The following is a 25918-nucleotide window of genomic DNA, read 5'->3' as shown; positions in this document are numbered from 1 at the left end:
AGAACCGTCAACACATTCGCATGACTATTTGTTTGAAATTTAAATTGTAAGAATTTTTCAATCCTTACTTGTACACTAATATTTTCTGATTTTTTTTTTTTTTGACAAAAAAAAAAGCCAAACACCATAGTAGTTTTTTTTTTTTTTTTTTTGAAAACTATCTATAAAAATTTAAAATAGATAAAATAACTTTAACATTGTCAACTAATAATGAAATCATAAACTAATTCAAATTCCAAGTTCCATATCAACATAGGGCAGTGTTGAAAACGCCCATATTTATGACTCTTGCTCACAATAGTGTGGGTGGTCGAAGTTATAGTTTTTCAATTTTTTTTTTTATTTTTATTTTGTAAATTTGATATATGTCCCATTCAATTGACTAATAATGTGAACGTATTTAATAATGTTCCTTGAAAGAGTTTAATTTTCTAAGATGGAGAAATCATTCACCAAGGATAACAAATTTTTTTCTAATATTCAGGGTCTATACATTAATTATTAGTAGATTCACCAACTTTGATATTTAATAAGGCAATCACAAGCGATGGACAAATAATTTCCCAAGGTAACAGATTTTCTTCAAATATTCGGGGTCTATACATTAATTATTAGTAAATTCACCAACTTTCATATTTAATAAGGCAATCACAAAAGGAGAGGTGCAGATTCTGGAGCCAAAAGAATGTCAATGTAAAAGTATCAGTACTAACAGTATATAATCCCCCTTTGCGTGTACTTGTATATATCTCATGCTTCTTACTGGGAAGTTTTTTCAAAAAAGATTTTCTTGCTATTTCTTTAAACGTGGAGAGGAAGCAATCCCAAGGCCGAAAGAAGATTGAAACGAAAAATGATAGCCAATGAAAACGCAAGAAGGATTACCTTCTCAAAGCGTAAACATGGGATTTTCAACAAAGCAAGCGAGCTGAGTGCCTTGGTGTTTTGCTGTAAGGGTGCAGGATTTTGGTCAATCTGTGGTATGCTGATGCAAGCAAGGGGAAGTGGATGTATACCTGGTATTAGCAGATCTTCTTGGTGGCCAATTTTGCTCTGCCATGTTTCAATTTTGCTTTGCTTTGCCTTATTTTTGGGTTTTTTCTCTGCCTTAGTTTCTGCTGTCAAGCATGCTCATTGTTAGTTCGCTGGTGTATTGGTCTGATGCTACATGGGCTGATTCTAAGTGTTGGTATGCCGTTGGAAGCAACGGGAAATGGGTGTATACCTGGTATTAGCACATCTTCGTGGTGGCCATGCTTAATGTTTCTGGTTTGATTTTTGGTTGCTTCTCTGCCGTGCTTCAACTTTGTTATGCTTTGCATCAATTTTGGCTTGCTGCTCTGCCCTAGTTTCTGCTGTCATGGTAAAGTGTATGCATCCTGATGCCTAGCTGCATTTTGTTGTTTTTGCTATTTTTGTTGTTTTTGCACCTTGGTGCCTTGTTTGTTTTCCCATCTGTTCTGCATTTTGCTTTGTTGGTCTCTCGCCAACTTTGGCTTCTGCTTGCTCTTGTTAGGGTCTCGCTCCTTCTGCCCCTAACTGGGATTTGGAGTGTTCTCTTTGTTGCTTTTCTTGTGCCTCTTTTTTATTGATGTTTTTCCATATTCTGTATGTTATCTTCATCAATAAGGTTCTTCTTTTGCTGATTAAAAAAAAATTATGGTGTAGATATGGCCATTGTCCTCTTCTCCATGGGAGGCAAGGCTTTCTTTTTTGGAAAACCTAATGTTGACTCGGTTGTAGACCGCTTTCTGAACCAAAATGCGCATCCAAGTGAAGGCATCTCCAGCCATGCCTCGCGGCACGATGATGCCACTGTGCACCAACTCAACCAACAATTCCATGAGCTGAGCAAGCGATTGAAAGCCGAGAAAAAGAAAGAGAAAATCTTTCAAAACATGAGTAACAAAAACTATGGCTTGCTAAGTTGTAGGTTTGACGCATATGTTAATCAGCTTGACTTGCAACAGCTTGAACAATTAAAAAGGTCTATGGTGGAGCTGAAGAAAAACATGGCTCAGAGAGTTGATGAATTGAATTCGAAGGGTTCTTCCAAGCATGCACAAGAAGAAGAGCAAGTGGAAAACACTGAAATAAATGACAATGATGTTTCTACTATTCCCCATGATTGGTTAAGGTTGTGAGAAATGAAACAATCTGAATAAAAATCGTTTCTGACCTTTTTTGCTTTTACAATGTATTCGATACTCATAGATAACTACATATATCTAGTTATCTATTTTCAGGTCTATCTTTGATATATTTGGATTCCAGACAAATATTTGATATATTTGTGACAGATTTGTGAAAATAAAGTAAATGTTTGTGGTATCTTTATCCTTTGAGAAAAGAAAAAAAATGATTTCATTTTTTTATTATCATACGTAGATGAATAAAAAAGTAAAGTATGTGATATAAATGGTTTCCTCCTCTCGAAACCCTTCTCCCATGGCATTGTGGGTGTTCTTCTTTCTCTGGCGATAGTGGTGGTGGCGTTCGACGGCGGTGATGGGGACGTTGTTGACAGGGACGGTGGGCTTTCAAGTATATCTTATTTTCTAGACCACATCTTTGAGCACATCAGTGGTTTTTTCTGGATCATAACTGTTTTTTTTGGAGGATTTGTTTTTGGTTGTAATTTTTTTACTTTTGTTGTTTGGTTAGACTGACCATTGGGGGTCTTATTTATGTACTCTGGTTGTTTTATTAATATATTGTTTCTCACGTCCTAATATATATACATATATATATATATATATAATAAGGTTATTTTCATTAAATCTAATCACTTTTAAATGAGAAATCAAAGTTTCAAAATAAAAGTAATTTATTTCTCATAATTTCTCACCTAATTTATCTATCTACTACTATTATAAAAGCGTGAAGGGTTTGCAGGGTTTTTTACCTTTTTTAATGGCTAGGCTTCTCTCCAGTCCGAGATCAGAATGAAGCGTGTTGTTGGGCTCGTGGGGCCCACCACAGATCATTTTGATTGTTTACTCAATCATTTTTCTTTATTTCTTTCCCTTCTTCTTTTTCTATTCATTTTTCGTTATACTTAATAATAGTCTTTTCCGTTGAGACAAAAGAAATGTCAACACATTCGCATGGCTATTTTTTTGAAATTTAATTTGTAAGAATTTTTCAATCCATACTTGTACACTAATATTTTCTGAATTTTTTTTTTTGATAAAAAAAAAAACAAAACAAAACAAATGCCAAACACCATAGTAGTTGTTTTATTTTTGAAAACTACCTATAAAAATTAAAAATAGATAAAATAACTTTAACCTTGTCAACTGATAATGAAATCATAAACTAATTCAAATTCCAAGTTCCATATCAACATAGGGTAGTGTTGAAAATGCCCAAATTTATGACTCTTGCTCACAATAGTGTGGGTGGTCGAAGTTATAGTTTTTATATTTTTTTTATTTTTATTTTTTAAATTTGATATATGGCCCATTCAATTGACAAATAATGTGAACGTATTTATTAACGTTCCATGAAAGAATTTAATTTTCTAAGATGGACAAATAATTTACCAAGGATAACAGATTTTCTTCTAATATTCAGGGTCTATACATTAATTATTAGTAGATTCACCGACTGTCATATTTAATAAGGAAATCACAAAATATGGACAAATAATTTTCCAAGGATAACAGATTGTACTTTTGTTGTTTGGGTGGAATGACCCTTTGGGGTCTTCATTATATACTCTTGTTGTTTTATTAATATATTATTTCTAATGTTCTAATATATATATATATATATATATATATATATATATATATATATAAAATAAGGTTATTTTCATTAAATCTCATCACTTTTAAATAAGAAATAAAAGTTTCACAATAAAAGTAATTTATTTCTCATAATTTCTCACCTAATTTATCTATCTACTACTATTATAATAGTGTGAAGTGTTTGCTATGTTTTTTACTTTTTTTAGTGGCTAGGCTTCTCTCCGGTCCGAGATCAAATTGAAGCTTGTTGTTGGGCCCTTGGGGGCCCACCACGAATCATTTTGATTGTTTACTCAATCATTTTTCTTTATTTATTTCTCCTCTTCTTTTTCTATTCATTTTTCGCTATACTTAACAATAGTCTTTTCCGTTGAGACAAAAGAACCGTCAGCACATTCGCATGACTATTTGTTTGAAATTTAAATTGTAAGAATTTTTCAATCCTTACTTGTACATTAATATTTTCTGAATTTATTTTTTTGTCAAAAAAAAAAAAGAAGCCAAACACCATAGTAGTTTTTTTATTTTTGAAAACTATCTATAAAAATTAAAAATAGATAAAATAACTTTAACATTGTCAACTGATAATGAAATCAAAAACTAATTCAAATTCCAAGTTCCATATCAACATAGGGCAGTGTTGAAAATGCCGATATTTATGACTCTTGCTTACAATAGTTTGGGTGGTCGAAGTTATAGTTTTTCAATTTTTTTTTATTTTTATTTTTTAAATTTGATATATGGCCCATTCAATTGACTAATAATGTGAACGTATTTAATAATGTTCCTTGAAAGAGTTTAATTTTCTAAGATGGAGAAATAATTCACCAAGGATAACAAATTTTTTTCTAATATTTAGGGTCTATACATTAATTATTAGTAGATTCACCAACTTTGATATTTAATAAGGCAATCACAAGCGATGGACAAATAATTTCCCAAGGTAACAGATTTTCTTCAAATATTCGGGGTCTATACATTAATTATTAGTAAATTCACCAACTTTCATATTTAATAAGGCAATCACAAAAGGAGAAGTGCAGATTCTGGAGCCAAAAGAATATCAATGTAAAAGTATCAGTACTAACAGTATATAATCCCCCTTTGCGTGTACTTGTATATTTCTCATGGTTCTTACTGAGAAGTTTTTTCAAAAAAGATTTTCTTGCTATTTCTTTAAACGTGGAGAGGAAGCAATCCCAAGGCCGAAAGAAGATTGAAATGAAAAATGATAGCCAATGAAAACGCAAGAAGGATTACCTTCTCAAAGCGTAAACATGGGATTTTCAACAAAGCAAGCGAGCTGAGTGCCTTGGTGTTTTGCTGTAAGGGTGCAGGATTTTGGTCAATCTGTGGTATGCTGATGCAAGCAAGGGGAAGTGGATGTATACCTGGTATTAGCAGATCTTCTTGGTGGCCAATTTTGCTCTGCTATGTTTCAATTTTGCTTTGCTTTGCCTTATTTTTGGGTTTTTCCTCTGCCTTAGTTTCTGCTGTCAAGCATGCTCATTGCTAGTTCGCTGGTGTATTGGTCTGATGCTACATGGGCTGATTCTAAGTGCTGGTATGCCGTTGGAAGCAACGGGAAATGGGTGTATACCTGGTATTAGCACATCTTCGTGGTGGCCATGCTTAATGTTTCTGGTTTGATTTTTGGTTGCTTCTCTGCCGTGCTTCAACTTTGTTATGCTTTGCATCAATTTTGGCTTGCTGCTCTGCCCTAGTTTCTGCTGTCATGGTAAAGTGTATGCATCCTGATGCCTAGCTGCATTTTGTTGTTTTTGCTATTTTTGTTGTTTTTGCACCTTGGTGCCTTGTTTGTTTTCCCATCTATTCTGCATTTTGCTTTGTTGGTCTCTCACCAACTTTGGCTTCTGCTTGCTCTTGTTAGGGTCTCGCTCCTTCTGCCCCTAACTGGGATTTGGAGTGTTCTCTTTGTTGCTTTTCTTGTGCCTCTTTTTTATTGATGTTTTTCCATATTCTGTATGTTATCTTCATCAATAAGGTTCTTCTTTTGCTGATTAAAAAAAAATTATGGTGTAGATATGGCCATTGTCCTCTTCTCCATGGGAGGCAAGGCTTTCTCTTTTGGAAAACCTAATGTTGACTCGGTTGTAGACCGCTTTCTGAACCAAAATGCGCATCCAAGTGAAGGCATCTCCAGCCATGCCTCGCGGCACGATGATGCCACTGTGCACCAACTCAACCAACAATTCCATGAGCTGAGCAAGCGATTGAAAGCCGAGAAAAAGAAAGAGAAAATCTTTCAAAACATGAGTAACAAAAACTATGGCTTGCTAAGTTGTAGGTTTGACGCATATGTTAATCAGCTTGACTTGCAACAGCTTGAACAATTAAAAAGGTCTATGGTGGAGCTTAAGAAAAACATGGCTCAGAGAGTTGATGAATTGAATTCGAAGGGTTCTTCCAAGCATGCACAAGAAGAAGAGCAAGTGGAAAACACTGAAATAAATGACAATGATGTTTCTACTATTCCCCATGATTGGTTAAGGTTGTGAGAAATGAAACAATCTGAATAAAAATCGTTTCTGACCTTTTTTGCTTTTACAATGTATTCGATACTCATAGATAACTACATATATCTAGTTATCTATTTTCAGGTCTATCTTTGATATATTTGGATTCCAGACAAATATTTGATATATTTGTGACAGATTTGTGAAAATAAAGTAAATGCTTGTGGTATCTTTATCCTTTGAGAAAAGAAAAAAAATGATTTCATTTTTTTACTATCATACGTAGATGAATAAAAAAGTAAAGTATGTGATATAAATGGTTTCCACCTCTTTAAACCCTTCTCCCATGCCATTGTGGGTGTTCTTCTTTCTCTAGCGATAGTGGCAGCGGCGTTGGGCAGCGACGATGGGGACGTTGTTGACAGGGACGGTGGGCTTTCAAGCCGATCTTATTTTCTAGACCACATCTTTGTGCACATCAGTGGCTTTTCCTGGATCATAACTGTTTTTTTGGAGGATTTGTTTTTTCTTGTTATTTTTTTACTTTTGTTGTTTGGTTGGAATGACCCTTTGGGGTCTTATTTATGTACTTTGGATATTTTATTAATATATTCTTTCTCACGTCCTAATATATATATATATATATATATATATATATATATATATATATAATAAGGTTATTTTCATTAAATCTAATCACTTTTAAATGAGAAATCAAAGTTTCAAAATAAAAGTAATTTATTTCTCATAATTTCTCACCTAATTTATCTATCTACTACTATTATAAAAGCGTGAAGGGTTTGCAGGGTTTTTTACCTTTTTTAATGGCTAGGCTTCTCTCCAGTCCGAGATCAGAATGAAGCGTGTTGTTGGGCTCGTGGGGCCCACCACAGATCATTTTGATTGTTTACTCAATCATTTTTCTTTATTTCTTTCCCTTCTTCTTTTTCTATTCATTTTTCGTTATACTTAATAATAGTCTTTTCCGTTGAGACAAAAGAAATGTCAACACATTCGCATGGCTATTTTTTTGAAATTTAATTTGTAAGAATTTTTCAATCCATACTTGTACACTAATATTTTCTGAATTTTTTTTTTTGATAAAAAAAAAACAAAACAAAACAAATGCCAAACACCATAGTAGTTGTTTTATTTTTGAAAACTACCTATAAAAATTAAAAATAGATAAAATAACTTTAACCTTGTCAACTGATAATGAAATCATAAACTAATTCAAATTCCAAGTTCCATATCAACATAGGGTAGTGTTGAAAATGCCCAAATTTATGACTCTTGCTCACAATAGTGTGGGTGGTCGAAGTTATAGTTTTTATATTTTTTTTATTTTTATTTTTTAAATTTGATATATGGCCCATTCAATTGACAAATAATGTGAACGTATTTATTAACGTTCCATGAAAGAATTTAATTTTCTAAGATGGACAAATAATTTACCAAGGATAACAGATTTTCTTCTAATATTCAGGGTCTATACATTAATTATTAGTAGATTCACCGACTGTCATATTTAATAAGGAAATCACAAAATATGGACAAATAATTTTCCAAGGATAACAGATTGTACTTTTGTTGTTTGGGTGGAATGACCCTTTGGGGTCTTCATTATATACTCTTGTTGTTTTATTAATATATTATTTCTAATGTTCTAATATATATATATATATATATATAAAATAAGGTTATTTTCATTAAATCTCATCACTTTTAAATAAGAAATAAAAGTTTCACAATAAAAGTAATTTATTTCTCATAATTTCTCACCTAATTTATCTATCTACTACTATTATAATAGTGTGAAGTGTTTGCTATGTTTTTTACTTTTTTTAGTGGCTAGGCTTCTCTCCGGTCCGAGATCAAATTGAAGCTTGTTGTTGGGCCCTTGGGGGCCCACCACGAATCATTTTGATTGTTTACTCAATCATTTTTCTTTATTTATTTCTCCTCTTCTTTTTCTATTCATTTTTCGCTATACTTAACAATAGTATTTTCCGTTGAGACAAAAGAACCGTCAACACATTCGCATGACTATTTGTTTGAAATTGAAATTGTAAGAATTTTTCAATCCTTACTTGTACATTAATATTTTCTGAATTTATTTTTTTGTCAAAAAAAAAAAGAAGCCAAACACCATAGTAGTTTTTTTATTTTTGAAAACTATCTATAAAAATTAAAAATAGATAAAATAACTTTAACATTGTCAACTGATAATGAAATCACAAACTAATTCAAATTCCAAGTTCCATATCAACATAGGGCAGTGTTGAAAATGCCGATATTTATGACTCTTGCTTACAATAGTTTGGGTGGTCGAAGTTATAGTTTTTCAATTTTTTTTTTATTTTTATTTTTTAAATTTGATATATGGCCCATTCAATTGACTAATAATGTGAACGTATTTAATAATGTTCCTTGAAAGAGTTTAATTTTCTAAGATGGAGAAATAATTCACCAAGGATAACAAATTTTTTTCTAATATTCAGGGTCTATACATTAATTATTAGTAGATTCACCAACTTTGATATTTAATAAGGCAATCACAAGCGATGGACAAATAATTTCCCAAGGTAACAGATTTTGTTCAAATATTCGGGGTCTATACATTAATTATTAGTAAATTCACCAACTTTCATATTTAATAAGGCAATCACAAAAGGAGAAGTGCAGATTCTGGAGCCAAAAGAATATCAATGTAAAAGTATCATTACTAATAGTATATAATCCCCCTTTACGTGTACTTGTATATATCTCATGGTTCTTACTGAGAAGTTTTTTCAAAAAAGATTTTCTTGCTATTTCTTTAAACGTGGAGAGGAAGCAATCCCAAGGCCGAAAGAAGATTGAAATGAAAAATGATAGCCAATGAAAACGCAAGAAGGATTACCTTCTCAAAGCGTAAACATGGGATTTTCAACAAAGCAAGCGAGCTGAGTGCCTTGGTGTTTTGCTGTAAGGGTGCAGGATTTTAGTCAGTCTGTGGTATGCTGATGAAAGCAAGGGGAAGTGGATGTACACCGGGTTTTAGCAGATCTTCTTGGTGGCCAATTTTGTTCTGCTATGTTTCAATTTTTATATGCTTTGCCTTCTTTTTAGGTTTTTGCTCTGCCTTAGTTTCTGCCATCAAGCATGCTCATTGCTGGTTCGCTGGTGTATTGGTCTGATGCTTCATGGGCTGATTCCAAGTGCTGGTATGATGTTGGAAGCAAAGGGAAGTGGGTGTATACCTGGTATTAGCACATCTTCGTGGTGGCCATGCTTAATGTTTCTGGTTTGATTTTTGGTTGCTTCTCTGCCGTGCTTCAACTTTGTTATGCTTTGCATCAATTTTGGCTTGCTGTTCTGCCCTAGTTTCTGCTGTCATGGTAAAGTGTATGCATCCTGATGCCTAGCTGCATTTTGTTGTTTTTGCTATTTTTGTTGTTTTTGCACCTTGGTGCCTTGTTTGTTTTCCTATCTGTTCTGCATTTTGCTTTGTTGGTCTCTCACCAACTTTGGCTTCTGCTTGCTCTTGTTAGGGTCTCGCTCCTTCTGCCCCTAACTGGGATTTGGAGTGTTCTCTTTGTTGCTTTTCTTGTGCCTCTTTTTTATTGATTTTTTTCCATATTCTGTATGTTATCTTTATCAATAAGGTTCTTCTTTTGCTGATTAAAAAAAAATTATGGTGTAGATATGGCCATTGTCCTCTTCTCCATGGGAGGCAAGGCTTTCTCTTTTGGAAAACCTAATGTTGACTCGGTCGTTGACCACTTTCTGAACCAAAATGCGCATCCAAGTGAAGGCGTCTCCAGCCATGCCTCGCGGCACGATGATGCCACTGTGCACCAACTCAACCAACAATTCCATGAGCTGAGCAAGCGATTGAAAGCCGAGAAAAAGAAAGAGAAAATCTTTCAAAACATGAGTAACAAAAACTATGGCTTGCTAAGTTGTAGGTTTGACGCATATGTTAATCAGCTTGACTTGCAACAGCTTGAACAATTAAAAAGGTCTATGGTGGGGCTTAAGAAAAACATGGCTCAGAGAGTTGATGAATTGAATTCGAAGGGTTCTTCCAAGAATGCACAAGAAGAAGAGCAAGTGGAAAACACTGAAATAAATGACAATGATGTTTCTACTATTCCCCATGATTGGTTAAGGTTGTGAGAAATGAAACAATCTGAATAAAAATCGTTTCTGACCTTTTTTGCTTTTACAATGTATTCGATACTCATAGATAACTACATATATCTAGTTATCTATTTTCAGGTCTATCTTTGATATATTTGGATTCCAGACAAATATTTGATATATTTGTGACAGATTTATGAAAATAAAATAAATGTTTGTGGTATCTTTATCCTTTGAGAAAAGAAAAATCATACGTAGATGAATAAAAAAGTAAAGTATGTGATATAAATGGTTTCCTCCTCTCTAAACCCTTCTCCCATGCCATTGTGGGTGTTCTTCTTTCTCTAGCGATAGTGGCAGCGGCGTTGGGTAGCGACGATGGGGACGTTGCTGACAGGGACGGTGGGCTTTCAAGCAGATTTTATTTTCTAGACCACATCTTTGTGCACATCATTGGTTTTTCCTGGATCATAACTGTTTTTTTGGAGGATTTGTTTTTTCTTGTTATTTTTTTACTTTTGTTGTTTGGTTGGAATGACCCTTTGGGGTCTTATTTATGTACTCTGGTTATTTTATTAATATATTCTTTCTCACGTCCTAATATATATATATATATATATATATATATATATATATAATAAGGTTATTTTCATTAAATCTAATCACTTTTAAATGAGAAATCAAAGTTTCAAAATAAAAGTAATTTATTTCTCATAATTTCTCACCTAATTTATCTATCTACTACTATTATAAAAGCGTGAAGGGTTTGCAGGGTTTTTTACTTTTTTTAATGGCTAGGCTTCTCTCCAGTCCGAGATCAGAATGAAGCGTGTTGTTGGGCTTGCAGGGTTTTTTACTTTTTTTAATGGCTAGGTTTTTTACCACAGATCATTTTGATTGTTTTCTCAATCATTTTTCTTTATTTCTTTCTCTTCTTCTTTTTCTATTCATTTTTCACTATACTTAATAACAGACTTTTCCGTTGAGACAAAAGAAGTGCCAAAACATTCGCATGACTATTTGTTTGAAATTTAATTTGTAAGACTTTTTCAATCCATACTTGTACACTAATATTTTTTGAATTTTTTTTTTTTGATAAAAAAAAAAAAGAAAACAAAACAAAAGCCAAACACCATAGTAGTTGGTTTATTTTTGAAAACTACCTATAAAAATTAAAAATAGATAAAATAACTTTAACCTTGTCAACTGATAATGAAATCATAAACTAATTCAAATTCCAAGTTCCATATCAACATAGGGTAGTATTGAAAATGCCCATATTTATGACTCTTGCTCACAATAGTGTGGGTGGTCGAAGTTATAGTTTTTCAATTTTTTTTATTTTTATTTTTTAAATTTGATATATGGCCCATTCAATTGACAAATAATGTGAACGTTGTAGACACCCCATTTTTGACCGTCCTCAAGACTTGGACGTCACCATTGGAACACTTGGTGATTACCCTTGTTTGTGTTCGTTTGGAGTTCCCGGAGGTCTCGGCTACGCGCCTTGCCTCAGGATCTCCGAACTTGACTGTTTAGTGTCTGGTTTTGCACCAAACACTTGTGTTTTGCCTTGGAGGGGCAGGGAATGCCTTGTGAGGCATCCCCACACATCACCGGCCATGGCCAGAGGCCACCGGCTAGTGTTTTGCTGCCATCGACAATCTATATTGCCGGTCGGCATTCTTTGTTGCCGGTCGGCACTCCCTTTTGCCAAAATGGCATTTTTGGGCAGCCGACTACTGTTCATTTGCTTTTGCGGATATTTTATTACAGCTGTCTTGCATTTGGCTCCCCTCCATGTATGGAGGGATCTCTCTCTTTAGAAGCTTGTCTTGTAAGCTTTACAAGACAAAAAAGCTCTATAAGAGGAGCCCTTCTCTCCCTTGCTTAGGGTTAGACACTTTACGGATTTTAGATAGCCATATTAAGGTTTTGAGTTCTAGGGTTAGGATTGATACACATTCTATCTCTATACCTCTCTCTTTTTACCTTTGTGTGTGTTTAAGTGTGTTTGTGTCTTACTATTGCACACAAACACATAGTGTTTCACCTTCACTTAGCTACTGAGGTTCTAAGAGGTTGTTTTTGAGGTTTTGGAGCTGGTTTCAACCTAAAAGAGGCTGTTGGTCCACCATTGTTGAAGGGGTCTTCAAGGGTAAGAAACTAGTCCCTTTATTCCCTATTTTTGCATTGTATTTTAACTATCTTAAAATTGTTTTTGAGCTTGGTGTATAATATAAAAAATTTTTGTTTTTAGGCTCTCTAAATAGTTTGTTTAGAGTGTTTTGTGGTTTGGAGGTGTTTGACCCCTCTTAGGCCTTGAAAGGCCCCATTTTGTGCTATTTTGAGTGAGCTCCGAGACCTTGATGTTTGGGCCTCCTCACCACTGAAATCTTGAGGCATTTCAGAGGTGAGGATGGTGCCTTGAGGTCCCAAGAAGGAGAGGGCCACCCTCTCTCCTTATTGTCCTTGAAATGGACCATTTTTGGCCTCTTGAGGGAGCATCTAGCTAAGCTTCATATTGACCATGCCTTGGCTGTTTTTTGTGCCTACTATATCATAGTATGCCTCTGTTTATTGTTGGTTTTGGTACACCATGCATGCTTAGCATACCTACCTTGTAATGCCACTTTATTGCCTTAACATGCCTTAGGTTGTAAACCTTTGTTCAAGCTTGTTTTAGGTCTAGTTTTGTGAAGCTTCTATGCTTATTTTACCATGCTAGAGGTCTGTCCATAGTTTTTTGGGTCGGCCATGGCATGCATTGTATAGCCCCTTTGCATTTTTGGCTTGTTGGCCTTAAGTGTGTGAATGTATAGCATGCATGCTTGCCTTAATTTAGTGGGTTGGGACCATTTGTCATGTAATTTCAGTCCCTTTGACATGCTTGTATGCTTTCCTTGGACAACTCTTTAATGCTTTGAAAGCTTGTGTAGCATGTTCCATGTTTTGGCCATTGTACATGCCTTTGAATTTGAGCCACTTAGATGCCATCTAGGGGGTCCCCTTTGCATGGTCTAGGTCTATCTTGAACCTATTTTAAGTCCTCTTAGCCTTGTGAGGCTTGGTTGACTTGGTCATGGTTCAAGCCCCTTTGACTTGTTTCAAGTATTTGGGCCACTTATTGCATGCTTAGTCTATTTTGTTTGCTTGGTTTGGCACCATCTTAACATGATTTTCAATGTTTATCTTGCATGCCATTAGTCCACATTATGCCTCTTTCAAGTGTGCTTGAGAGTCCTCCTTTTGTGCCTAAGTGTTGGCCCTTAATCATGTGCATGTGTGCATGTGTATTTGGTCCTTTATTTTGGTCACTTTGGCCACTGTTTTGGGCCTTATTAGAGCTGCCCAAATCATGTTTAAGTCCATCTCTTTGTTTGTTACATGTACTCCTTGTATGTTGTAGCATATTGGTGAGTTGTTGAATAATTGAACTTGCATGATTAAATGAAGTCACAGGTTTGTTTACATGCTTAAACACCCACATTATGCCTTGCATACTTGTTGGTGGCATTATCTCATGCCTTGTATGCTTGTTTGCTTGCTTGCATAGTTGGTGTGCCTAGTGTACATCACTCGCATTGCATTGCTATGTTGCATGCTAGCTCGCATGATTAGGATTGCATTGCATTGGCATGCATGCTCTACCTCTTGACCAAGTCATGATGGAGGTCGAGTCCCATTGGTTTGTTGGTTTGCATTGCATTTGACATCAAAACGTGCACACTTGGTCTTTTGGGCCATCACGCATGGAAATGCGCGATTGATGGTCCGAGAACCAAGGAACATGTTCCTTTGAGTCATTAACATGATAAGGGACATGATTGGTGCATATATGCCTTGAATTGTATTGCCATGCTCTGCCTTGCCCTCTGTTGCTGTCAATTGCAGATTCTGCAGGAGCTTTCTGCCGACCGGCAGTTCTAAGTGCTGACCGGCAATCCTTCCTCTGCCGATAGCTTCACCAATGGCCGGTGATCACATGCCACTGCCGGTGAGCATTCTACCCAGCCGATGGCATTCTCCAGTATCCAGAGAAGCAATCCTGAGGTTTTAGCAGCCTCCAAAGGAGTAAAGAAAGGAAAACAGAGGCAGCCTATGCATGGCGGTGCACATCCGAGGAAGACCCGAGCACACATTGCATTGGGTTCTCTTCCCGAGGCAGTTTACTATTTTTCCTAGCTTAGTTAGTTTGTTAGCTAATTAGGCAATTTGTAATATTTAATTAGCTTGTAGGTTAATTATCTGTATTATTCTTTTGGTCCCTCCGAGCGAGGACGAATCTGTAATAAGCGTGGGTGAGTGTGTGAATGCCTTCCAACCCCCATTTCTTTCTTCCCTTTTATTTACCTGCTTATGATGGTAGATTAGGGCATGTTAAAATTAGCATACCTTATGCTATGCATGCGTGCATCCATACATTTGTCTTGCATACACCGGGCTCGGCGCATCACGCTAACTGCATTTGTATTTCAATTCCAAATTGAATACATGCATCAATTGGTTGCATTTCACATGCCATGTTTAGGTTAGCCGAGCCTACTCTAATTGCATCTTGCATGTGTTGCGTTAGTCAACTTGACATGAACTAGGATCACGCATGTTTGCTAACCAGTTTATTGTTTTGGCACGGAGTACGATGTAAGTATTTATGCTTTAGCATACCGCATGCGTGTGAATGCTGTTTTGACAGCATGACTACCATGTGGCTAGATGCTTATGTGTTATAAACTGTTTGAATGCCTGTGGGTGAAGGTTGGATTGTTTGAGTTGGAAAAACTCGTTGAAATCCTTATTTTAGCCTACTTGCGAGTAGCAAATTCCAAAACATTTTTCCAAAACAAACGGATATGCAATGCTTATTTCCAAATTAGGCAATCTAGTCTATACTTGTTTGCTGTGCGCATAACATAGTAATTCTAGGCTAATAAATGGTTTAAGAACACATAACGTTTTCAAAAACGGATATCACGGTTAGTAGAGGCCGATCTTCGAATCGGGCGAGAGGGGGTGCTCATAGCTGACCTTCCCCAATCGTACCCTAGCTCCCGAGCCGAGACAACTCCAGTGATGACGGACATGTGGCCTTCGGCACCGAGTCAGGGTTTCCTAAATTCCCCCATAAAAAATATTTAGGTGGCGACTCTGTATCTGGCAAAGAAGTCCATGTTTGGCACTTCTTTTCAAAAATCTGTTTCTCAAAACGATTTGCCGGATTTGGACTCTTTGGTTCAGATTAAGAACCGTGACAAATTTAAGAGTCCGAGCTGTAGTGACCCCAAGATGAACAGAACGGGACTCACCCTCCCGGGGCGTTCGGGGACGTCTACAGTTTCTGGCGACTCTGCTGGGGACTTAGAGAGCTTGACTCGAACTCGTGATATCCTGTTTTGATTTCATTTATGTGTCTCTTTGCATTGCATGTGCATTGGTGCGCCTAGGACACAGTGTTTGCCATCTGCCATTCCTGAACGGTTTGCCGGAGGCTTGTCTTGTCAAGACATGACCATAAGGCTGATCGGTTATGGGCTCTAACAGTATGGGAACACAAACCCCGATTTTACCGGGGCACCCTTTTCGACCATTCGGCCTAGTGCATATTCGGATCCATAGTGACCATTCCAAGTTAGGACAGGTTGCTTACCCGATGTTAGGTTGTTTGAAAACCGCTGTGTGCATAGTGAAACCCTAGCTCCTGACAAAATAGGACAGGGAAACCCTGCCCCAACATAGGGGTGTTTTGGCTCTCTTTACTTGCTATGTGCTTTTAGAGTGTATCTCTACAGGAACGTACATATCAGTTTGCAAGTTTGAGTATCTGGCCCAAGGGCACCAGTATCAGTGTTGTTGAGAAATCAGTTATCTGCGGGTACCAGGTTCAGTTTTTGGGGACAGTGATTTCTGGGGAATAGTGATCAGTAGTAGAGTGCAGTTGTTCAGCTACACCCGCGTTTGATCTGTTTGGGCTGAAATTCTGTTTGTTGTCTCTTTCAGTTCGGGCAGCTGGTACAGAATAGCTAGTGCTCCCCCTTTGCTGAGGCAAGACTTATGATGACGCAAAATTCGGAAGAGATCGTGGTTATGACAGCTACATTAGAGCAAGGGATCACACTGCAAAGTGAGACCAATATCGATATGCCACATCCACCCAGGTTGCCTGTTGCGCACCCGGTCTGGGCCCTCCAGCTATACCAGGCTCGCGAGCCTACTACATTTGAACTAATGGGGATGATAGGTGATCTCCAGAGGTCTGTGGCAGATCTCGCCTACGGAATGTCAGCTTCACCTCCAGTCGCACCATATGCCGGAAGTTTTGTACCCCAGGAGCCCCCGCTGTTGGGGCGAATTGTGATTGAACTCAGCCAACCGGAGATGGCCTCCAGCTATGGTAATGACATATCAACATCAACCCAAACCCTCGATCAGGCTGAGGCCAGAGGAAAGGACAAAATGAAGGCAGATGCCGATCCCATTGAACAACTGCTGTGGGCAGTCGGGGCTTTGAAAGCCGGGGGGATGAACAAGCAACATGTATCCGCAGTTGTGGCAAGAACTGTGGAGGATGCTTTCCCCACTCCACCTGAGGGTAGTTCAAGCCAGTCAGAAAATTGGGATAGGCCCCGTCATGCCAGAACAGTTCCTCCTGTTCCCGCCCCTGCACCAGGGAAAGATCAGAAAGCTAAGGTGGCGCCTGCCGACCCTTTCGCTTGTGCGGCTAGTAAGAGCGCTCAGACTCCAAAGTACCTGCCCCGAGGGCGCAGGACCTTTCATGCTCTCTACATGCCTCTGTCCAAGGCACTTCAGATCCTTGCCGAGAGGGGACACCTTAAATCCTTGGAGCCTCGACCTCTCCCGAAGAACCTCCCTGCTACGCATGATGCTGCTCAGTACTGCGCGTACCACCAGCAGAAAGGCCATGCTACCGACAATTGTTTCCACCTCTGTCATGAGGTGCAAGATTTGATTAACAACGAGGTTATCCTCCCGCCCACCTCAGCCAAGTCCGTTACCACCCAGCTATTGGATTTTGAGGACATAGATACTGCAAGTATGTAATCAGAAAGTGAACCACCTGCGGGCGGCATTTGGTATATTTTGGATGTGGCGTCTGGCACGCATTTTTGAGCATTTGTGAATGCTAGCTTTGTAAATTCTGGCTTGGGTATCGAGTCAGTCTTTTGTTTTGAGTCTGTCTCTTTCTCTTGAGTCAATCTTTTTGCTTAAGGGTCTGTCTTGTTGTAGCGAGTCAGTCACCTTTGTATAGAATACCAGGTGATTCTGGGGTTGTTGCCTCGAACACCGTTTTGTCTTGTAATTACCTGTTTTTGTTTTGAGTCTATTTCTGCCGAGGGGCCAGTTACACCAACAGATCTGAATGAAACAGCGGTGGTTATCTCATCTTCATGCTTGCTTTCAGTATAAGTTAGTTGTGCAAGAGGATTTGAATGGGCTGACAGTACATCTCGCATGCTCTCCTGCATGCCAAACTCATTGCATTGACCTACGTTTTTCAAAAACCTCTTTTGAACACTGAGGTGATAAAAACGAAGAGGAGGGAATTCCTCGGGTTTTACAAAACTTTGATCAAATTGAGAAAAGGAGAGGCATGCTAAGCCTTTTTATGAATGAAATCATGCTTGTCGGCGTGAGTACTGAGAAGGATCCTGGCTTGATCCAGATTGATTCCACACTATCTTCGGCGTGAGCGATTTGTCGCTTTCTTAAAAACTTTCAAAAACAAATATTTTACGCGACCCTGTGAAGACCCGTGTGGGATCGCTCTTGAGATTGTGCAGCCTAGGATCGCTCTCAACCTCAAGATTCAACCCGTTCGTTTCGAACCTTGAACCTGTTCAAAAAGTTCAACGGTCAAACATCATGCAAGATCTGTATGGCCAGATCAGAAGCAGCCCTCGAACAAGAGGCACCAAAGCCGAATCAAAAGATTAGATCTCACCAGAAGAAGCTCGTGGAGCAACCATGATGGATTCTTCTGCAAATCATTGCAACAGTCGTTCTCCTAGACACAGAGAGGCTTCAACTTCAAAAACCATTTGGCATGGACTTGTTACACTTTTACCCTTTGAGAGGCTCGCTGGGCCGAAAACCCGGAAGGGCGGCCCAGGCAAAAGTTAGAGCAAGAGAAAAATACAAAAAAGCAAAAAATACAAAAAAAGAAAAGAGAAAAAGAAAGAAAAAAAAAAAGGAAATGCGAAAAAAGAGAAAAGAAAAAAAAAGTAAAGAAAAAGAAAAAAAAAAGAAAGAGAAGCTCGCAAGGTCGAAAACCCGCATCGGGCACCTTGGCAAAAGTTAGAGCCTGAAAAGTGAAGGTTAAAATACCCGAGTGTACCTTAACCGGAACTACGTAAGGCTTGATTCCCATGTTTGGGATACGTAGGCAACTTCATCATGAAGTCCAGCCCCCAACGCTTTCATAGCGTCTCAGTCCATACAATGGTTTCGATTTCATCCCAAAGTCCAGTCGCCAACGCTTCCAAGGCGACCGTGTCCATATATTTGTTATAACCGTCTTCGTCATCTCTGTGTCCAAGAGTTCGACTACCACCAATGAAGACTGTTTACGGACTGCTGCGGCACCATCCAAACAAGGGGCAACTTTCCGTTGCCACGAGTCGCCATTCAAACCAGGGGCAACTTTTCGTTGCCACCCACCCCCTCTAAGCCAGGGGCAATCTTCCATTGCCCCCGATCCGAGGTTGCGCATCTCAAAGAGTAAGTTCCATGCTCGTTGAGCATTGACTGTTTGCGAAATAGTTTTTGAAAATTTTTACCGAGGTTGACTATTTTCTCGAAAACTATTCCATTTTCCAAAACTGGACCATTTTCTTGGACCCAAAAAGGAAAATTTTCAGTGCTTATAGTCTGAGTTGCATGGTTTTCAAATCAAAAATCGAACAAGTGTGTTAATCTAACTCTCATTTTGAGCAAAACTGTTTTAGTAGAAAGCAAAAACAAAAATGGTCAAAGTGATGAACTAAGGGCACAGTTGAGCCAGGCGTTCTGTCTCCCCCCCGTCGTCAATATACTTGCCAGAAGGGCACTCTACCCACCAGAAGAAATAGCCGTGAGCTAACGATGTTGAGCATGAACCCACACCTTCCTATTCATTCATTAATCATCTTGGGGAGGGACGAAAAATGAGAGAATAAAGAATAGAGAGGTGTAAGTTGAGAGAAAAGTGAGGAAAAAGGGTTTTGAGAGAAAAACCGAGCTTGAGGGTCGAGTGATGTGAGAATCACAAATCAGAAAGGGTGGGAAACAATACCCAGAGAAACTGGCTCCTCGTAATCAGAGGTCCCCTGTCTTCGTTAACGCGTCTGTATGTCGTGCCTTTTGTTTTGTTTACCTCAACCTTTGTTTTAGGTCTTTTCCGAGCGTGTCTCGTTATGTTTAGGTCATGCACCCTTTTGTTTGAGTCCTCCCCGCTGTGTTCAGTTGTAGGCTCGATACCCCGGTTTGAAAAACCCTTATTTAATTTCAAAAATCGTTTATACTCAGAATGCTGTGCCATTCTCTATATTTGAGCGTGCTTCAACTCCAACCGGTTCCATCTTTGAGCTCCATGTCAAGCGACTCCGAGGGCTATCGGTCTGTCCTAGTCCTCTTCCTGGACGAAGGTCCAGGAGCATCATCAGCATCGTCGTCAGAGCCCGAGCTAGTGCCGCCTCCCGTCTCCTCCTCCGATGACTCCGCCTCCGACTCTGCCTCCGCCTCCGACTCGTCATCATCATCATCGTCATCATCAGGGACGGGAGCCCGTGAACTACTCCCGGCATGAGTGCACCCCGCCTTGGTGCGGAGGAATACTCTGCCCTCCTCATCTCTCCCTCGGGCGGGGACGGAAGGTCTGACTGGAGCACCTCCTACCACAGGAATCTGGAAGGGAGGCTGAAAAAGTACATAAAAGGCAAATGCACCAGTATACTGTGGACAGTTTGACAGTGCAAAATGCAGTGTATGAGTACAGTGTGTGAATACTGTGGATAGTTTATCAGTGCAGAATGCAGTGTATGAGTACAGTGTGTGAATACTGTGGACAGTTTATCAGTGCAGAATGCAGTGTATGAGTACAGTGTGTGAATACTATGGACAGTTTATCAGTGCAGAATGCAGTGCATGACTACAGTGTGTGAATACCGTGAGCAGTTTACCAGTGCAGAATGTGGTGCATGAGTACAATGTATGAATGCCGTGAGCAGTTTATCAGTGCAGAGTACAGTGCAGAATGCAGTGTATGCAGTGTATCAGACGCTGTGAGATCAGTGTGTCAGGTGTTGTGTCGTGCATCAGATTACGTAAATCAGCTTGTGAGTGATTTGAGGCCGTGATCAGAAGAACATACCGGAATGCTGTAGAGGGCCAGGAGGTCAAAGGTCCGCTGTAGTATCCCCATCATTGAGGCATTCAGCTCCACGGACTGCCGGGTGTACTCAGAAGACGCCTATAAAAGTACAAGATATATCAGTATTCCGTGGAATATCAAATAAATTGAAATGAAATGCCAATGCAAGATGCAAAATGAAGTAATATGTACCGGTGGCAAGTCGGGGATGCCGGCTAACTCATGACCAGCCGGGGGAGGAGCAAAGGGGATCTGGTAGGTCGCCCCATCCTGCCCTCTATATGTCAGTAAAGTGGGCAGAGCAGGCCAACCGGTCCCCCGTCCTCCCTGAACTCCGCCCCTGCTACGGACTCGAGCCCTCCTCGATGCTCCTGCTCCAGCTCCCGCTCCTGCCCTAACTGCTGGCGGCACGGGCCTAGCTCCCTCAGCTCGATGGCTGCCGCTCAGGGACCACATAATGTACGTCTGCAAGTACTCTCTGTAGTCGCCGACACCTGTGAAGCGGGTCGCCTCCCAGCCGATAGTATAATCGGCCATCTGCTCGGTAGTGAGTCTATCGGTCTCCCTCATGTCCTCAGGAGGGTGAACCGGGACTATCTGCTCTGGTAACCCTAGGGTCTAGCATAGGAAACGCTCACCCAAGTACCAAGCCCGACAGACCGGGCCCTCCAGTAAGATCCGGAAACGCGAGGTCTCCTCAGCACCGGCAAATTGGTCCCGAATCGTCGCCGGCAACGGAGCCCAAGGCTGCCAAGTGATCTGAAAGTGACATACAGTTTGTTATCTATTGTTATTGAAGTATGCAGTGAAAAGCAAAGCTTAGATAAATTCTGAAATAAAACATACCTCGGCAGGGGTGATAGTGTCGAAGTAGCAGTGAAAGAAGCTAAATGTCTCTCGCGGCCTCCGCACGCATCTCCCATCGAAGCGTCGCGAGAACGGGACGACGAGGGAGGTCTCCGTGTCTGGCACAGGTGCAAGCCTGGGAAAGTAGGCGTAGACCCACAACTGCAGGGAAAACATCCATATGATTATCAGATAAGAGAAAAATATAGAATAAAGCAGGAACGGCAGGACCGTGTGTTGTGCAGTGTATTGTATATTGTGTACAGTGTGAGCAGTGTACAGTCAGTGTAAAGCAGAGTGTATGTGTGTGCCGCGTGTGCAGTATACAGTTAGTGAAAAGCAGACTACAGTATGTGCAATACAGAATACAGTACAAAGTACAGAAGATAGAAAAGCAGAAATGAAAAGCAGGAAAGAAACGTACCTCCCAAGCACGCCAGTAGCCTCCGAGCAACTGTCCGCTGCCACGGGAAGCCGAGCTCATATACCCGTAAAGTGTGGCCAGAGCGGCGCCACCCCAATCATAGTACAAGATTTTCCTGACGTCCACCAAAGCACTAAGCAGGCAGAGGGGCACGGTGTTCGCCCGGTCGGCGAAAATGGTCATCCCCAGCAGGAACATGAGAAAGCTGCGCGCATACCTCTCCACGGCCTCCTGAGTCATCTGCGCCTCCTCCACCAACGCAGGCTGGACCCTGAACTGCACCTCGAACCAGGAGTAACGAACAAAGCCTGGACGGGCGAGAGGTGGCACCTCACCAAGCAGATGGATCTGAGCGGCAGTCCACTCGTCCATGTCAGTATTGAAGGGGATCGGATCACCCCCTACCCCGATGCCTGTGAGCATCGAGAAATCATAGGGAGTCATCGTCATGTCTCCCGTCGCGGATAAATGGAACGAGTCGGTGGTGTCCCACCACCTCTCCACTAGAGCGGCGAGCAAGGGCCTGCAGGTCGTGAGTCTGGATAGTCCCCTGCAGAAAGCGCCGAAGCCCGCCTGGTCCACGATGTGGCGAACTGCATCAGGAAGCTCGGCATACCAGTCCCGAGCACCGGTGTTCCCATACCCACGGATGGTATGGGAATCCCCCTGTAAACCAAAAAACAACAATTGCAAGGCAACATTCAAAATGCAGTTCTAAGAAGCATATAGGTATGCAGCATGTGTACAAGTTTAACAGATTTAAACAAATACCGGGTGCCGGTGTGCTTACAGTGAACTACAACGTGTGATGCGTCAGCGTGTTCAGGTGGTTCAGTACAGTATAGCATGTGTGCATATTTTCAGACTCAAGCAAATACTGGGTACCAGTGTGTATGCAGTGAAATACGGTGTGCGCCGTGTGTTTGGGTGATTCAGGGCCAGTGCAGTGTGTGTGCATGTGTCAGTCTCAAGCAGATATCAGTTGCACGTAAGTTTACAATCAACTACAGTATACAGGGTATCTGAGCTAAAGCAGTTAAAGAGCACAACTAGCTACGACAGTTTTGTATCCTACATTGCCGAAAGTAAAGCAGAGAAAACAGAGTTACCTCGGAAGCGCCGAAGGACAGGTGGGAGGTAGGCTCACGCAGTAATAGCTCGGGTGGCACGTGCCTCTCGAAGCTTCAAAACTGGCGAAGTCCGTCAGGAGGTAGCACATGAATCGCCGGTCGGTAGGTCGCCGGGTCGAACGGACGGACGCTCAGCAGGAGAAGCTCAACCCTGGGATCCATCTCGTGATCCGAGGGAGTCCCGCCCTGTGGAATATCGTCGGCCATGTCAAAAATGGTGAGAAAATAGCCGAAAAGGGAAAACCGGGCGAAAATGTGGAAAGTCAACCGAAAAGTCAAACCCCGAGAGGGTCGGAAAAGGCCGGAAAAGCCGGAGTATGGAAAAGGCACGGGTATCGAGAAAAACTCAAGGGAAACAAGCCTCGAGTGGCGAAAATCAAGAAAGAGATACCGAAACGAAGTTTCGTTTGGTTGAAAATTTTCGAAACGTGAAGGAGATCGCGAATCGAACGACGAAATGAGAGCTAGAACGCACGGAAATGAGAGAATCAAGAAAGGAAAACACTCTAGAGAGAGAGAGGCGTTTTTCGACCAAGGAGAAGTAAGAAAATAGGGTTAGAAACCCTATTTTAAAAGACCTGTGCCGAAAGGACAGAACTGCCCCGATACAGCAATTCTTTGCCAGTCGGCCACACTCTTTGTCGGTCGGCAAAATATTGTGCCGATGGAATTGAATGATGGCCGGTGGACGGCCGGTGATACATTTTGATGGCCGGTGGGCATCCGGTGACCTCCTACAGTGATTTTGGAGCCTCCTACACCATTGTTTGAGTTATTTGTGGGGTCCAGGGCCTTTAGTGCTCAAAACAGTGCAAAATAGTGCACTTTCGACGCTCAGTCGGCCTCCGTTTTGACCTTGGGTTGTGTCTTCTGTGCGTGACGCTCGAATTCGCGCAAGGTGTATCCTTTTCGTATCCTCTTGGCTTTTACGAAATTCAAAAAGTTGCCCCACGTACATCGCATATCAATCGCACTGTCTTGTGCATTTCAAATCAATCGCACTGTCTTGTGCATCGCATATCAATCGCACTTTCTTGTGCATTTCAAAATCAATCGCACTGTCTTGTGCATTTCAAACCGTGGCACTATCTTGTGCACTCGCGTTGTCTAACGCATCGCGCTGTTTTGCGCATCTCATTGCATTTTGCATATCTATTCAGTTCATTACTTGCGTAGACCGCATGTTAATTACATTACCTGCGTAGACCGCATGTTTGTAATCAATTTCATTACTTGCGTAGACCGCATAATTGTTCAATTTCATTACTTGCGTAGACCGCATGTTTTGCTTGCGTAGACCGCATAATTGTTCAATTTCATTACTTGCGTAGACCGCATGTTTTACTTGCGTAGACCGCATGTTTGTAATCAATTTCATTACTTGCGTAGACCGCATAATTGTTCAATTTCGTTACTTGCGTAGACCGCATGTTTGTTCAATTTCATTACCTGCGTAGACCGCATGTTTTGCTTGCGTAGACCGCATGTTTGTTCAATTTCATTACCTGCGTAGACCGCATGTTTTGCTTGCGTAGACCGCATAATTGTTCAATTTCATTACTTGCGTAGACCGCATGTTTTGCTTGCGTAGACCGCATGTTTTGCTTGCGTAGACCGCATGTTTGATCAATTTCATTACCTGCGTAGACCGCATGTTTTGCTTGCATAGACCGCATGTTTGTTCAAATTTCATTACCTGCGTAGACCGCATGTTTTGCTTGCGTAGACCGCATGTTTGATCAATTTCATTACCTGCGTAGACCGCATGTTTTGCTTGCGTAGCCCGCATGTTTGTTCAAATTTCAGTACCTTCGTAGACCGCATGTTTTGCTTGCGTATACCGCATGTTTGATCAATTTCATTACCTGCGTAGACCGCATGTATTGCTTGCGTAGACCGCATATTTATTCAATTTCATTACTTGCGTAGACCGCATGTTTTGCTTGCGTAGACTGCATGCTCATGATCAATTTCATTACCTGCGTAGACCGCATGATTTGCTTGCGTAGACCGCATGTTTGTTCAATTTCATTACCTGCGTAGACCGCATGTATTGCTTGCGTAGACCGCATATTTATTCAATTTCATTACTTGCGTAGACCGCATGTTTTGACTTGCGTAGACCGCATGCTCATGATCAATTTCATTAATTGCATAGACCGCATGCTCATGATCAATTTCGTTGCCTGCGTAGACCGCGTGCTCCACTTACATGTCTGTGCTTTCACAGCATTGTTGTACTTCCCATTTGCTTTGCGTTGTCACGCATTTTCAAATACATTGATACGCATATTGTTAGTCACATTGTACCTGTTAAGTTTGTTTTCTTTGCAGGCACGATATTGTATGTACGGTTCATTTGAGGTTGGTGCAACCAGACGAGCCGCACAGGTATATCCACGGTCTAGGAGACCCTAAATCCTCTGAAGGTGCAAGTCCATCGGTGTTTGTCGTGCCCGAACGACTGTTGGCAATGTCACATGCATTATCATGCACTCGGCGAGACCTTAAATACGCACGGTCTAGGAGACCCTAAATCCTCAGAAGGTGCAAGACCTTTAGTGCATTGATGTGCACAGTTCGTCGGCATTGTCATGCATACCTTAAGTCGCGTGTTGTTGCGCATTTCATGCAACATACATTTTATACATCATTTGCATTTCAAAAACAAAAACAAAACAAAAATATAGTTGCATTGTCATGCATCATCGTAAATAGTTGCATTGTCATGCATCATTGCATATTTGTAGATATTGCATTGTAGTTTGCATGCATTCACTGCATCACCTTCCATT

At 40.3% G+C, this 25918-nt stretch overlaps 1 protein-coding gene across 1 annotated transcript; it reads left to right on the top strand.

Moving 5' to 3' along the window:
* The first annotated feature begins 1670 nt into the window (after nt 1-1670).
* LOC145804012 (agamous-like MADS-box protein AGL62) lies at nt 1671-2144 on the top strand. Its single transcript, XM_082897422.1, has one exon. The coding sequence runs from the start codon at nt 1671-1673 to the stop codon at nt 2142-2144; it is 474 nt and encodes a 157-aa protein (XP_082753548.1).
* Nucleotides 2145-25918: the final 23774 nt, after the last annotated feature.

This window comes from Camellia sinensis, chromosome 12 (genome assembly GCF_055761805.1).
Source record: "Camellia sinensis isolate YWXY chromosome 12, ASM5576180v1, whole genome shotgun sequence".
Taxonomy (NCBI): domain Eukaryota; kingdom Viridiplantae; phylum Streptophyta; class Magnoliopsida; order Ericales; family Theaceae; genus Camellia; species Camellia sinensis.
The sequence above is the reverse complement of the archived record's forward strand: the minus strand, read 5'-3'. Positions and strand labels throughout refer to the sequence as shown.

Excerpts from the sequence above, each read along its gene's own strand:
- LOC145804012 (XM_082897422.1), top strand. The coding sequence starts at position 1,671 with ATGGCCATTGTCCTCTTCTCCATGGGAGGCAAGGCTTTCTTTTTTGGA.